The sequence below is a fragment of the Octopus bimaculoides genome, chromosome 7 (genome assembly GCF_001194135.2).
Source record: "Octopus bimaculoides isolate UCB-OBI-ISO-001 chromosome 7, ASM119413v2, whole genome shotgun sequence".
In the NCBI taxonomy this organism is placed as follows: domain Eukaryota; kingdom Metazoa; phylum Mollusca; class Cephalopoda; order Octopoda; family Octopodidae; genus Octopus; species Octopus bimaculoides.
In genome coordinates, this window is record NC_068987.1 from 64,806,827 (window position 1) to 64,823,687 (window position 16,861).

Genomic DNA, 16,861 nt, shown 5'->3' on the forward strand with positions numbered 1-16,861 from the left:
GGGGGAGAGAGAGAGTGTGTGTTAGGAGTAATGTACTGAATTGAATATTGAGAAAAAAAGTCTTTGGAATTTTGGAAAAAATCATATACATACACACATATAGTATAGTTTACTGTTCAGTTAAGCTAAGATTGACAAAGAAAAGTACTCCATGCATTGAGATAAATATGCTTCAATGTATACTGTATTAAAATAAGAGCTACTAATAGTTCCTTGCCATTAAGACACATGGTTAGGCAGGATTTTATAGTGTCTCATGTCTCCAAGCAATCTTTAGGCCCTGTGCACATGGTTTATTCTGTTTGAAAATCAGGAGACTGGTACATGAGAAACCACAAGAAAAAAAAAAAGAAAAGTTTGATGTAAAAAGTGGAATAAGAAGACAAACGTAAAAAGAAAGCTAGAGCCCCATAAATAGCTAGCCACCATAGTGGCTTTACTTTTGTCAATGTGCCAGAAAGAAGACTTGTTGCTTGCATAATGTCTTTTCAAATTATATCAGTTTATGTGAAGGCAATTCTAAAAGACATTATGCAAACCACCAGTCTTCTTTCTGGTACATCAGCAAAAGTAAAGCCACTAAGTTAGCCAGCCACATATGAAGTTTGAAGACCAAATGCACACCACATACAATCAAGTGGAGGTTGTGGAGAACTCTATGACATATGTAAATGGATCTAAGAAATGTGTAGCTAAAAGACTGCACATTCTTTTTAGATCCAAGAATTCCAGCACCTTATTTAATTCCAGATCTGAAATTTGCAGCAAATGCAAGCAGATGGACAAATTTTTTTTGGCGAACTGGAGGACATCACTCTCTCTGTATTGAGTAGCTGTCTTGCAGACATAGAACAAACTATGTGCTCTGAGCCTAGAGCTTGCTTAGACACAAAGCATGTTACAAAAACCTGCCTAACCATGTATCATAATGGCAAGAAACTATTAATAGCTCTTATTTTAATATAGTGTGCATTAAACAATACACACACACACACATACATTCATTTATTCACCAACTAATTTTCCAGCTAGCATGGGTTGGACTGGGACATATTTGTGGCAGGACTTTACAGCCGGATGCTTTTCACATCAATAACCATTATCTAAAGGATATGTTCTTTTTATACAGGTTTTCAAAAATGCCCAGTGGGCATTTGTAATGTCAACAAAGAATGTCAACATCAAATCATTGTTCACTCAACTTGTGATAAGTGGAATAACAAGGTGATGTTACAGCTGGCAGAACTGTGAGACCTGACCTCCTATATGTAGAAGACCTGACCTCCTATATGTACACACAGAGACACAAACACACATGCACACACACAGACACAAACACACATGCACGCAGACACACAAACAACACACACATACACATATATAAGGAAAAATAGAAAAATAATCAAATGTAAATATAACGGATAGACATGGATAGGTGGGCAGGTGGATGGAAAGATGGACAGACAGGTAAACAGATATAAATAGATATATATATAAGTATATACATAAGTGCACACAACACACACATGTAACAAGGACAATTCATCAAAAGTAAATATGACACAGTTGAACAGACAAACAGACAGACAAATGAGTATATGCACAGGTAAATAGATAGATAGGTAGGTAGAGAGGTAGACTGACCTACAAAGAGAGACAGATTGACATAATTGGACATATAAAATGAGAGAGAAAGAGAGAGAGTGACATGGGATAAAAAAAGAGAAGTAGCAAAGTGTAGGTGGAATTGGTAATGTTATAAACCTTTGCCATTTTTCTTCCTGTCGTTCTGAAATTTAACACATGGTAAATGTTTTGACTGGTGAATTTTCTTGCGATACATCTGGCAGCAAAATACAAAAGGAAAAAATTAAAATACATAAAAGATGAAGAAAAAGAAATTATAGGAAAGGAGAATGTTTGAGAAAGGGAGGCTAATACAAAGAAGACTCAACAGAGGGACCAATTATTTAAATTGATATATAGACTTCGTTTTTGGATTTGGTTTGCAAATTGAAAAGGTTGCAAGACACAATGAAAATTTTAGGAAAAATGAATAAGTAAATGAGTGGAAACTTTACCGGTGACTGTGTTAAATAATAAGGCACTAAAAGAGAATGACTCTCCCTAGACACAACAATATATATATATATATATATATATATATATATATATATATATATGGTCGAAATGGTGCTTAAAGATATGTCAGAGAAAGTAGCTGATCATTGGGGATGGTTGCTGAGATGCTGATAATATCCAGTGAAGTAGAATATTCACTTAGTCAATCAAATAATACAATGACCAGCTAAGCAGTAATCTTGTTAACTAATACACACACAAAGGTGTTCTATTAAGAACTAACTAAAGAGGCATCAGAATGATAGACCAAGCTATGCAATTAACAGGAAGGGTTACAGCACAACTTAATAGAATGAAAATTAGCTTAAACCCTTGAGCATTCAAATTAATTCGTCAACTGTAATGCTTATTCATACATTGTTTTGAATTAATCATGTATTCTCTCATAACTTAAAGATTTCGATCATGTGATTGTTTATTTTTAGAATGACATTGTAAGGTACGTGTGAGAGGCCAGATCTGGCAGGTGAACATAAAACAGATAGAATATTTTAAAGCAGATATGATTGATTTAAATGTTAAAGGGTTAACCCTTTAGCATTCACATTATTCAGTCAAAAGTAATGCTTATTTCTTCACATTGTTTTGAATTAATCATGCATTATCTTGTAGATTTGAGATTTTGATGATGTAACTGTAAATTTTTTAGAATGATATTGTAAGATAGGTGTGAGAAACCACATCTAGCCTGTTTTAACATAAAACAAGTAGAATATTTTTGTTGGATATGGCCGGTTTAAATGCTAAAGGGTTAAAGGAGATGTAGATGGAGGTTGTACCAGGACAGGATACCAGTAAAGCTCTTTTCCTGGTAAAACAACTACAGGAAAAGGTCACAGTAAAGAACAAACCTAGACAAGGATTTTGATAGGGTACATGCTTTGTAGTCTGGTGGTTGCTAAGAAAAGTAAGTGCAGATACACCAATGGCTTGTACAAGCAGTATAAGTCACGTACAAAGAGGTTATCAGTAAGGTAAGAGTTAGCAACGAATTCAGCAGGGAATTTAGAGCACAGGTAGATATCTATTAGGACTTAGTTCTCAGCTACTCTTGTTTTTTAGAGTTCTGCAGGCCATATCAGAGAAGTACAAGTTCAACTGCTGGCTGGAAGTTATGTATGGCAATGACCTAGATTCCATGACTAAATGTATCAAACATTTAACCAAGTCTTCTCCACATACTCAATTCATTTGTATACATTGTCATCATCATCATCATTTTAATATCTTGCATGAATCATGACTCATGCTTGCATGAGTCAGATGGAATTTGTTGAGGAATTTGTTTTCTAAGGTCAGATGCCCTTCCTGTCGCCAATTCTTTCTCACCTGTTTCTCTGCAAGGTAATATTTCATCTTGGCTAAACATATTTTCACAAACGGTTTGAAATAAATGACACTGCTTGTATAACACCGATGCTCACTTACAACTTATAAGGTAACACAAACACACATGATGGGTTTCTTTCAGTTGCTTCTACCAACCTAAACCTCTCACAAGGCATTGATAAGCTTAAGACTATAGTAGAAGACACTTGTCCAAGGTATCATGCAGTAGGACTGAACCTGAAACCATGTGGCTGGGAAGTGAACTTCTCAACCACTCAACCACACAGCCATGCCTAAGCTAAAAATATAAAAAATGGGAATTAACAAAATCAGAGTGCTTACAAGTTCTTCGGGATTTGACTTGTACACAGAAAGATCTGTCATAGTGTCCTGAAATAATATGGAAAAGCATTCTCACAGAAACAATTCAACCAAACTGATGATGTGCTCTTTCTTAACAGAACTCATATATTTTCCAGCATACAAGTTGAATTTTTCAGACCTAAATTTACAGCCTAATAAGGCAGTTGATTTATGACTTATACACTAAGACAACTTTGAAGAACCAAAAAATCTATGCGAAAAATGCAGTAGAATTTGGAAAGATAGTGACAATGTTTGAATGTTTACACTATATATGTCGACTTGTATGCCGGAAAATACAGTATCTTCTTAGTTTCAAATAAGTATACAGTCTAACTAATCATACAAACTTGTTTTAATTATAAAAATTATCCTTAAAATATAAACATCCATAACAATGCAAATTAACATCATCATCATTTTAATGTTCAATTTTCCATGCTTGCATGAGTCAGAAAGAATTCCTTGAGGCTGATTTTTTATGGAATGATGCCTGTTTCTAAGCAAGGTAATATTTCCCAATGACTGAATATGTTTTTCACAGAAGACTGGAGATAAATATCACTGTTTGTATAACTGGGATACTCACTTATAACTATCATGTGATGTCAAGACAAAGAGGCACAAACACAGACATGTGCATGTGTGTGTGTGTGTGTGTGTGTGTGTGTGTGTATATGTATGTATATGTGTGTGTGAGTACATATATATAAATATATATGTACTGGCACTCAGTCGTTTATGATAACGATCCAGTTGATCCAATCAAGAGAACAGCTTGCTTGTGAAATTAATGTGCAAGTGGCTGAGCAGTCCACAAACACATGTACCCTTCTCAGGGAGATACAGTGTGACACAGAATGTGACAAGATTGGCCCTTTAAAATACAGATAGTACTCATTTTTGCCAGCTGAGTGGACTGGAGAAACATGAAATAGTGTCTTGCTCAAGAACACAATGTGCCACCAGGAATTGAACTCATGACCAGCTGAATTCCCTAACTACTAAGCCATGTGCCTATACACACACACACACACACACACACACACAACAAGCTTCTTCTACTTTCCATCTCCCAAATTCATTCACATGGCTGCCCATATATCTATATTTATTAAAATTTATAGTTTTCTCTTCATATATGTAATACAAACACACCTATTTACACATACATACACACACGTGTATATGTGTGTTTATATATATATGCATATATACATACATAACACTAATAACTTCTAGTTGGTGTCAGTTCTATTAACAATAGAAAAGAGAAACAATTGGTTCAGGCATAACTGTTGGGAAGAGATAAGAGGCAGATAGGACTGCTTCAAAGCCTTTTACACCAACAGAATTGAACACAGGCTACTGCAGCTTACACAACTGAATTTAACTATGAACAGGATCTACCTAAGTAGATCCTAAGCTAGGTCAACCTAGCTTAGTAAATCCTAAGCTAGGTCGGCTCAGGTGTCAAGAACTACATATGTCTTGTTCATTAATAATGCTGGCAACACATAACACACGGTACTTATTTCATGGTTGGTTGTCCTTTGGATACGCTATTTGGTGGAGAAAGTCAGAAGACGAAACAGAAATTACTTACATCCCATGCTGGACGTTTCTTTCTTTTTTTATTGATGTTTTTAGTTGGATACAACGGCCGTCCTTTCTTTATGAAAGACATCTTTAGAAATACACAGCAAACAGAAAAAAAGAAATATCAATGACAAGAAATTCCTTAATAATCATGTTTAGTTTTAAAACACATATGGAAAAACATTATGGAAACATTTAAAAGCTTTGTAATTAATATATCAATCAATTCTTATATTTGTTACTAATGTAAGTTTATAAGGTAGGGGCAATGGACAAATGTAATTAGTTATTTAGCCCTAGGTCAGTCATGATCCAGCAGGAATTTCATCTATGATCATCTTGTCTTCTATTTTTCAGACATAATATATCTAGGATTATTACATTATACAGTGTTTCCTGTGTTTTTTAGGGTGTCATTTGAGGAAGTCTGCACAGCCATTCCTAACAGGTTGAGTGATCATGCTGTGACTGCCTTGCTAGTTCTTCATTACTAATATCATTGACTGAAGTGAAATGTTGTCTGATTTGTTCAGCAAATATGGGAGACAACACCAGACATGTTTCAATTTTATCAGACCTCCACAGTGAAACATAATAATATCTCTGAAAATCCAAACAGACATGATGAACTTTCATTCAGTTTCCATCTCACAATTCCACTCACAAGGCAATGGTCTAGCAGTAGATAGTATGTATCAAGCATTAATTGCAGAGGGATTTACTTGTGATATGTAGTCTAGCATCTTATCCTTGGTGAAATATGCTCACAAAATACTATATATCACTGGCTACTCTTTTGTTTAGACAGTGGTATAAAATCAAGCTACAGATTATTATTAGATTGGAGAGAATTTGTAAAAGACATTTTTCACAAGTTAATGACCAGCATTAAACTAACAGTTTCCAATCTGTGGATTAGGACGACAAAATCTTTTACTTTCAAAATATTTGATGAAATATAAAATGCTCATGAATATATAATACATAAAGACATAACCATAAAAGCCACAACACAACATTTACTGTAAACAAAAACTATTGTATATTTTCCCCAAGAAAAGTATCCAGTATTAAGCATATACCATTTCTTGAAAATAGTTATTTTTTTATTGATTAAAAAAAAAGGTGATGGAAGATTGTTGATCGGTTTATGGTAATAAATGGTCACAAACTGTTGATCTAGCAATATTGGATTTAATACCATGTGTATCCTGACTTTTAGAAAAGGTACCCCATAACTCTCTATATGCCACAAGAAGTAATTAAAAGGGTGGGCATTAGGAAAGGCATCTAGCTGTAAAACACTGCCACAAAATGTCCTGTCCAGTGATGCCAGCATGGAAAAGTGGACAAGATGACCATGATGGTGATGAAAATGGTGGTGTTAGTGAAGATGATGATGATGATAATGATGACAGTAAAGCTGCTGATTTTACCAAAGACAAAGACCAACAGCAAAAGCAGATTGATCAGTATGGAGAACCCAACATCTCTTGTTGGTTATGGCCCCTAAATTGTAAACAGAAGAAAATGAAGAAGAATGCTAAGGAGAACGATGCTGAGCAATATCAAAAATCTCTGAACCCCTTTCCCTGCAAATCTTAGGTAGACATGAAATCATAAGGAGAGTTGCAATGTAGACAGAAAGTGGCAGCAGAAGGGTATCCAGGAGCAATAACCTGGATGTGGCCAGACCTCCTTTAGCGTGAAAGGACTTAAGGGCTGAAACACTTGCATAAAGTGTGTGTGTGGAGGAGGGGGGTTCTTCTCTGAAGACCTGCTATTAACCTCTCCCTACAGATTCTTACTACCCTACTGTATATATACAAAGGGAATGACAAGGTGAAAATGATACTGGTCAACTAATTCACTGTAGACATTTGACTGGCAGTGAGTGGGGTTAGGACAGAAGATTAAACTTTTAATTTTATGTACTTCATCTTACCTGAAGAATTCCATCTAAGATAGACTTACCTCTGGATCAAGGATAGATGTATCTTATCTTTCATCAGCTTAATACGAATAAAACCAGATAACTACAGGCACTTAAAACATCTCTGGAATTTAGAAAGTGGTGATTCCAGTGTAGCTAGCTAATCCTTTCCTGGCTCACAATATGGCCTGATACCTATTTGTTGACTGGTAAGTTATTAGAGTGCAGCAATGGTAGTACACTGACTTCAAGGGATTTTAGTTAATTACATATGAGACCTTATACTTTTTCTGCTAGTTATTTTATCAAGATTGTAAGGGACGAAAGATAAATCTTACACATACACACACTTTATTTATCAAGCTCTCCTAAAAGGATGAAAGGTAAAGTCAACCTCAGTAATATCTGAACAGTGTGCTGAGAGCCAGAATGACAATAAGGCAATCTATCTGACAATTCAAAGACTCAGCCAATTCATTTCACACACACACACACATAGATAGATAAACTTACTTGGAAATGGATGCATGGCGTTCAATCAAATAATAGTATAAATAACATGCACAAGAGCAGGTGGCACATAAAATACACCATTTTGAGCGTGGCCATTGCCAGTACTGCCTGACTGGCCTTTGTGCAGGTGACACATAAAAGCACCCACAACACTCTCTGAGTGGTTGGCGTTAGGAAGGGCATCCAGCTGTAGAAACTCTGCCAAATCAGACTGGAGCCTGGTGTTGCCATCCGATTTCACCAGTCCTCAGTCAAATCGTCCAACCCATGCTAGCATGGAAAGCGGACGTTAAACAATGATGATGATGATGATGATGCAGATATGGGTATAGGACATCACAAAACGTAAACAACATGAAATACAAAAATAAAGTTCAGTATGCAAGCAACGAGAGAAACAAATGGAAAACAAGACAAGTAACATAAAAAACGACCCTTCATCAGTGTCAGCAGTCCTTCTACTCATTATTTTGAGCAGTGAATGACAAGATAAGACTTTGAAGGCAGTTGCTCCCGAGAACCAAACTAAAATTTGGGATTTGCAGAGGGTCAAAGTTGGTAACAAAAACAGGACAGTGGAGACATACAAGGAAACCAACTGGAAACAAACATGGAGGGTCGGTAGACCAGACGAGGTAAAGTAGTGAATGCTGGAGAAATATTGTCTTTGACAAGAGAAAAGATAGAAAGGGAAATAGATAGGAATACGTGCAATCTGTACAACAGCACTGAAGGAAAAGAAAGATGGATGATGGTCACATATGAGCAACGAGAGAGAGAGAGAGACAGATAGAAAACGGTGAAGGGGAGAAAAAAAGAATTAGAGAAAGGATGAGAGAGAAAACGAAAGGGGGAATTTTGATCAGTTTTCTTGTATGTCTCCACTGTCCTGTTTTTGTTACCAACTTTGACCCTCCGCAAATCCTAAATATTATTTTGGTTCACGGGAGCAACTGCCTTCAAAGTCTTATATTGTCAGTCAATGCTCGAAATAAGGAGTAGAAGGACAGCCGACAACTGATGAATGGTCGATTTTTATGTTACTCGTCATGTTTTCCAATCGTTTCTCTCATTGTTCGCATACCCAACTTTATTTTCGTATTTCATGTTGTTTACGTTTTGTGATATCCTGTACCAATACATGCATATATATATTATTTATATTATTATTATTATATATTATATATATATATATATATACTTTATTTGTAGGTTAGCAGGCTACCATTAATTTCATGCCAAGAAGATTTCTCAGCCATTATTAAACCTGCTACATTGGATGTTGGTACTCTTCTCCATGAAGTTACATGTATTCTCATCCAAGATGCCAAGATGAAGATGAGTTCCAATGTCGCATGTGGTAGCCTCAATAATTGCTGAGAAACCTTCTCCTAGCATGAAACCAGAAGTAGTCTTGTTAACCTGAGCACTCATTCTCACTGTTCAATATTTGCTTGTGTGTATACACACACACACATACATTTATACATGAACACAAAGACACAGTACTGTCTTGAGCCCTAGGACCCATAGAACTTGTTACCTAGTTTACATGATGTATAAATTAGCTGAGATCACAGAATGCAAGTCTGTCGCAGGGTTACTCATTTAAAGCTGAGTTGACTGGAGCAATGTGAGATGAAGTGCTTTGTTCAAGAACACAATGCATCACCTGGTTTGGGAATCGAAACCACATTCATGCGATTGTGAATGCAACACCCTAACCATGAGGCCACATGCCTTCACATACACAGAGACACACACGTGTGTATGTGTGTGTGGTTATGTGTTTGTGTATCCTGGCTGTATCCCTGCATATCGTAACAGGCATCTAAAAGGACATCTAACTGTAAAACATTACTTGGAAAAGCCCCGTCCAGGAAATGCCTCCATGGAAAAGTGGTAAAATGATAATGATATATAAGTATGTGTGCGTCCATGTCAGTGTTTATGTTTATACCAGTATTGCATCCCTTTATGTCAAAAACTTAACTTAGTCTTCTGGTAAACAGAGATCAATAAAATAAATACTAGACTTAACTCTTTAGTATTCAGATTACTCAGTCAAATGTAATACTTATTTATTCACATTGTTTTGAATTAATCATGTGCTATCTCCTAGCTTTGAGATTTGATATTTCAATGATGTGATTGTATTTATTTTCAGAATAACATTACAGGATTGGTGTGAAAGACAAGATTTGGCTGGTTTAAACATAAAACAGACAGAATGTTTGGGCCTGATTTGGTTGGTTCAAATACTAGATTTTCAAATTAGTACTGGGAGCAGGTGGGTCAACATGGTTCCTCGAAAGTAGAGTTCTAGCGTGGCCACAATACAACGACAGAAAATCAGCAAAAGAATATGTATGTGTATGTGCGTGTGCTTACATATAATTGTGCCAAAATATAAGTAATACATGCCATTTTTGTTTTTGTTTTCTTCTTCTTACTTAATTTCTTTTGGTTTTCTTCCTAGATAAAGAATACGAAACAACACTACTACAACAGAAAATAATGATTTCTTAAGGCTACAAATATTTTGGGGGCGGGGATATGAGCGAGTAAACTAGTCACAATACTTGGTTGATACTTATTTTATCAACCTTAGTAGAATGAAAAAGTAAGTTTTTATTATTTCCCTCCCCCAAATATAAGGTAGGCTGTCAAACGTTTGATTGTCAGTTATAATCCTTTCCTTGCACTTACATCACTCTGACTCTGTAAATGTAGATAAATAAATTAAAGGGTGATGTTGATAAATATCTTGTTGCCACCATTTCATGAAGAGGTAGACTAAAGTACAAAAAAAAAAAAATGCTTGAGGAGTATGAGGAAAAAAATCTTAATGTTTCACAAAATGAATGACCAATACAAGGAACGTAGTAAATCACCAGCTGGGGCAAATAAGCAATATGAAATACTGCTGATATTCAATGTACTGTCAAACAAAACTGCCAAAAATAATAATGCAAAAGAGTGATTATAAAAATAACTAAACCTGAGAAACACTACAATATGCAGACATCACAAACCTCTTAAATGTCCAAGAAAATTGTTACAACTGGCATTTTGTTCATGTCCATCATAAATGGTGGATGGATGAAGGTGATGTAAAACTGTGGTTGGAGAAATATGGCCATAGTGTTAAGAAGGTTTTGTTGAAGAAACCAGTGTTACCAGCGTGGGATCAATTTCAAACCCCACAAAAGAGAAGCAACAAAGGAAGAAAAAAAACCCTTAAGCAATTATAAACTAAAAAGTCAATATCTCCTGCAGTTTAATATTGTAGTTACAACCATCAGACATTTCAGTCAACAAGCTATTGAAATGTTTTACACAAGAGTGGAACCTGTGGATGGTTGCTGGGAATATCTGGTAAACCCCAAAAGATGACCGAAGCAACCTACAACTGCAGAAGTATGTCTGTTGGTGAAGTCATCATGAGCAACAGTCAAAGTAGACATAAAAGAATGTGAAATCTGAAATGCAATAAATGAGATTAAAGATGAACTTCTCTATGAAAATAGTGTTAAGGTAGAAACAGCTAGACATAGTGACACTGACGTAGATGGCAGCAGTGATTGATGTGTTAACAGACACTATATTTACCAGAAAGTAAACTAAACATGCTATTTCTGACATTATCAAGAAATATATTTCACATTAAAGGTTAGTCTTAAAGAGATAAGCTCTCTCTCTTTACCGACTTTTACTCTCTCACACACCCTTTCTTTGACTATAAAGGAGTTATGGATGCACTACACTGCATCTCTGCAATAGTGGAGATCAGTATGGTGCCCAGGTAATCAGGACTTGGTAGTACTTTTGAAACTACTTACATAGGTAATTGAAACATAGACATGCATTATGGTCTGTAGTGAGTATGCCTTAGTGATGTACTAAATTTTGTTTAATGCTCTAAATTAGATACCTTTACAAAATAAATCTTAGATTATATGATCATAAATAGTCAAACACATTTTTCCAAAACCAAACATTGCTAATTATAGGGTGGTCTTATGACCTTGGGTACACAGAAACTATGAAGATTTTTGCATACATCATTCAGTACATCACCCTTTAATTTATTTAATTTCATGGCTCACTTGAGTTATTACACTTAGTTCATTTCATTTTCCATTAAATTTAAGCTATGGACCCATGAAAAAGAATCAATAAACATGAGGTCTGTCCATAAAGAAACTGTACCTTTAAAACAGAGCACCAGCAAGGTGTTATGATAGAGTATATACTATATATGGTGACTTTAGTGGAGACACATGGCTTAGTGGTTAGGGTGTTGGTCTCATGATCATAAGACTATGGTTTTAATTCCTGGATTGGGCGATGCATTGTGTTCTTGAGCAAAACACTTTATTTCACATTGCTCCAGTCCACTCAGCTGGTAAAAATGAGTAATCCTGTTATAGACTGGCATTCCATCCAGGGAGGAATATATACCAGAGAAACTGGCCCTATGCTCTTTATGGAGTAATGTGGACTTAACAAAGGTAACTTTGACATTCTGTCTAATAACAGTTCCAGTCATATCAGTTTGTCACTGATCCACTGGTGCTAGAGATAATGTATGTTCAGTGCACGTGGTGATTTGTTGCAAGTTGAAGAATGAAGAATTTGGAAGAGTAAAGCAAATATGTTTGTGTGAAATTCTGTTTCAAATTTGGAAAAACTCTTAAAAAATCTGATACCCTAAGTGGTTCACTCATAATTGCACAGTTGTTCAGGCAAAAAGCAAAACCAACAATGTCCAGCAAAATTTATCTCCCCACCCCAAATGGCATGTACCCTTACCCAGCAACACAACTGAAAGTCAACTATCCAAACTGTGTAAGATGATTATATGATTATATATAGTACAACACTCAAGCTATCCTGCCTTCTAAACTGCAGCAGATTCTTTTGGTTCCTTGCCAAAAGGATTTCCACCAACTTTGCAGAATCCTCTTTCTCTCCATTTCACAACAATGATGGTTCTATGAGAGCAATACTCCTGCAAAGAAAGTCTCCACCTTCACTGTCTGTTTTGCAGTCATCTCCACATTGCATGCTCCTGGCAAATCTCCTCCAATTTTATCCTTTTTCACCCTTTTATGTCTACCATCTTGTACACACACATGCCAAAAGCCAAAGTACCTTTGGTCACTTCAAACCAACAAGGCTGCCAACCCTGACAGTGTCCAAACTTTTCACACAAACACTGGATCCCCAGAGCTAATCTCTATACTCACCAAACTTTTCAATCTTTTCTCCTCTACAGAGGAAACATTCTCAAGAAAGGCAACTACTCTGACTCAGCTAACAATCACTTTATCACACTTCTAATATCTCTAAGGTAAGGGATGCAGCTGTTAACAATGACATCCTCCAACGTTGCTCTCTTTCTCTCCTTATTGACCACCAGCATGGTTTCTGTAAAGCCAACTCCATTTGTGACCTACTCTCCTTTATCGCCCACCTGTAGGCTCTTCCTTTGGAGAAATTTGGTGAAAATAATATTGTCATCTGATATTTGCAAGCTTTTTTTATTGTCCAGTGCATGAATCTCCTTTCGAAATTGCCTGCCAGTGGGTTCCACCAGTCTTCCAATTTTGGGGATTGGTAGCTTTCTATCAGGTCACTATTGTAGTGTGTGTTGACAAAGGTGTAACAAAGAAGGCTTCTCTATGTATTGGAAAATAATTTGTTACAATAATGGGAAGTCCCTCATTCTATCAACTTTGGCAAGCCCCAGAATCCAAATTTGTCCCTTACTTTCTTCCTTGACTCATTTTCCAACACCTCCAACAAAACATGCTCTTACAGATGAACCCACCTTTCATTCTTTCCTAACATGCATCATTCACTCACAACCTAGACCTTACATAACAAATCCTCACTGATTCCATGACCAGAAACTTCAAAAAGCATCCTTCATTGACTATATACCATTCTCTTTCAAGAAAACATCATCACATCACATCCCTTTCATTATGAACGCCTGCAAAAATCACTCCAATTTGTGGTCCCACTGCCACCAAGGATTTCTTTTGACAAAAGCACATCCTTAACATAACTAGAATTGCATCCCAATGACTGGCCCTTCTCTTCAATCCCCTACACTTATTGACACTATGCTAAGCTCAGATGAGACCCACAATAGGATATTACTCTCACATATGAGACAGTGCTACTGCACATATAAACACCCTAGACAACATCTTGAAAAAGGTTATCCAACTGATCAGCAAAAAGGCATTTATATACAAACTCCAGCTTGTAGTCCACAGGTGTGCTGACTCCTCTCTTATCACTACTATAATGGCTTTTGCTCCATGGAGCTAGTAGAGCTTATGCTACCTCTTCCTATTTTCATCACCCTTTCTGTGTGCAACTCTGCAAGTCTCACACTAATCATTATGCCACATCTTTTCTTTCCAGAATGTCAGATTTCTGGTATTCTTTCCTCGTTTATATCTTTCTTGGTCACGGGCACAATCCCTTTCTCTAGCACCAGCAAAATAACAAAAAATTCAGGAGTTTATCCAGACAGCCCAGATGTCAACAGAATTATAGCAGAACTTAACCATTCTCTACAGATTCTTGAACCAAAGTTAAAAATCAGTAATTATAGAAGACAGTGCAGTGAAAGGTCTTTGATCAGATTTTGTTTCTTGAAAACATTAACTTTGCCTTTCGTCCTTTCAGGGTCGATAAAATAAAGTACCAATTGAGAGCTGGGATCGGTGTAATCGACTAAACTCTTCCCCACAAAATTTCAGGCCTTGTACCTAAATTAGGACGGATTTTTAATGGCATTGTCTTTGAGGAAGGTATTCACGACACAATATTATTTGTATCCTGTATAAATCCAAGGGGTTGTCCCTCCTTAAGAAAATCAAAACTGATAAATATCTTTTGCAGAAGCAAAATCTAATATTTTTCTTAGCAGCAAAGAGAAAGATGGGAAGTTGAGCCAACCAAGGAGTCTCCATTCAGTCACATTGACCCGCTAAGAACAGCAACCAAATCTCCGTTATAATACACCTTACTGTCTTAGAAAAGAATTCATTGATTAATGAGTTCATAGGTTCACTGGGACTGGGGAAAAGACAGCATGGCCACGGTTGAAACGTCCTTGATCAAAAGTTTGCCCAACGAGGGCTGACTTGGAGCTAAAAAACAACAGGGGACACTAAGCCAAAGAGGCAGCCTCTGTACAGTCATTCGACCTCCAAGAAATAGTGACAAAATTCTGCTAAGCCACATCCTTCCGCCTTAAAAAATTAAAGACATTGGGAAAAATTGTTCCAAATGTACAAAAAGAGATGTCATAGCTAGAATAACTTAGATCATAGAGCTTGCTTAGCTAGGGATGTTCTGGGGTTAAACCACAATTATGAAACGCTGAAAAATAAAAAGAAAGAGACGCTTTGATGGAATTAGGGGTAGTCGTCTATTGTGTTCAATAATAACCAAACTGAAGAGAAGGATGCGGTGACATCTATGTTTTTCTTAATTAATAAAGCACTATAAAAGCTGAATGAGGGAAGTTATGAAAATATGGATTTATTAAACAGTCATATAAACATGCATTTAAGCAATCACATAAACATTATTAATATTACTATTAAACAATTACGTAGAAGTCTTACTGTCAGAAATGTGCAGTTAACAAAATGTATATTTACAATATTTATATCTAAATGTATCGATAAAATATTGACTCTAAAGATATGGTTAATAATACTTCAGAAAATTTATAATCTTAATAATATATGTACTAGTTAAACAATTATATACCGATACTATGAAAAGATGTTCTTAAGGGCAAAATGGTTTTGATGTTTATGTTTCTTTCTTTCTCAATAACAAACATTAAAAAGTTTTTAAAAAATAAAGAAAAATTACCATTAATTCGCTTCGTTCAGAAAATGCCGCTTTAATTAGAAGTTAATGAACGAGTCGAGTTTGCGTAATTAATTATTGGTTCACTGAAATCAGATCCAGAATTCGATATTGTCATAAGTAGATATATATTGGTAGGTAAGAGTTTGTTGGAATATATAAAATGTTTGTAATGTTGCTATATCAACCACTTCTCGCGACGGCAAGTAGCATATAGCTATATACCCCCAGTTTTCATGTTTATAAACCAATGTTTGTTGCTATCAATGCTAAATATTATTGCTCTTAATACATTTCGTACGTCTTACTATTTAAGTCAGCGACGAAACTTTATCAATTCATTGAGCGTTGAAAAAAATAATTGCTTGATTTTATAAAATTTCTTAACTCAGTCGAAAGTGGCGCTTCCTGAGTCGTTAACAATAAATAAGAAAGGGGAGGTAACTCAAAGTTTCTCCCTCTGTTTCAATCTTTCTCTCCCTGTCTCTGTCTCTCTTTCTCTCCCTGTTTCTGTCTCTCTTTCTCTCCTTCTCTTCATGTACCATGCCTACAGGCGTTGGCGATTATAGATCTCGATGCTAAAATATGATGATTCGTGATTTTTCTTGGGAAAGATAAGCAGTGGTTATTCGTTACCGTCGGCAGGTTTATTTACATTTTACTGTACTAGCCTCCCGCTTTCCCGAGCTTACTCTTGAGACAAACGACCTAATTAACCTTTAGTCAAGGAGACTCATTCGTATTGGTTTCAAATTTTGGCACAAAGCCAGCAAATTGAGAGGAAGGGGTAAGTCGATCACATCGATCTCAGTGCTCAACTGGTACTTATTTTACCAACCCCGAAAGGATGAAAGGTAAAGTTGACCTTGGCGGAATTTGAACTCATAACGTAAAGACGAACGAAATACCGCTAAGCATTTTGCCCGGTGTGTTAACAATTCTGTCAACTTGCCGCCTTTGGGAGACTTGAGCTAAACCTAATCATTAAACGGGCCCTCCCCTCAGTTCTGGAGCCGTCAGGGTTGTTCAGAAGTGATGGAAAGAGACCAGATGGTCTTACCCTCTGTCCTTGGG

General features: G+C 36.2%; 1 protein-coding gene across 3 annotated transcripts in view; it reads right to left on the reverse strand.

Moving 5' to 3' along the window:
* LOC106868889 (spindle and centriole-associated protein 1) overlaps positions 1 to 16,256 on the reverse strand; it is a 45,047-nt gene extending 28,791 nt beyond the window's left edge. Inside the window, exons 1-5 of one of the 3 annotated variants that reach the window (XM_014914348.2) lie at positions 15,791 to 16,256; positions 10,304 to 10,354; positions 5,441 to 5,521; positions 3,814 to 3,861; positions 1,765 to 1,843 (exon numbers count right to left, since the gene is read on the reverse strand). In XM_014914348.2, coding sequence (XP_014769834.1) covers positions 1,765 to 1,843; positions 3,814 to 3,861; positions 5,441 to 5,521; positions 10,304 to 10,354; positions 15,791 to 15,793 — 262 coding nt within the window. In that variant the 5' untranslated portion in view covers positions 15,794 to 16,256. The remainder of the gene's footprint in view (positions 1 to 1,764; positions 1,844 to 3,813; positions 3,862 to 5,440; positions 5,522 to 10,303; positions 10,355 to 15,790) is intronic. The other 2 variants (XM_052969726.1, XM_014914349.2) reach the window with 2 other exon arrangements.
* Positions 16,257 to 16,861: the final 605 nt, after the last annotated feature.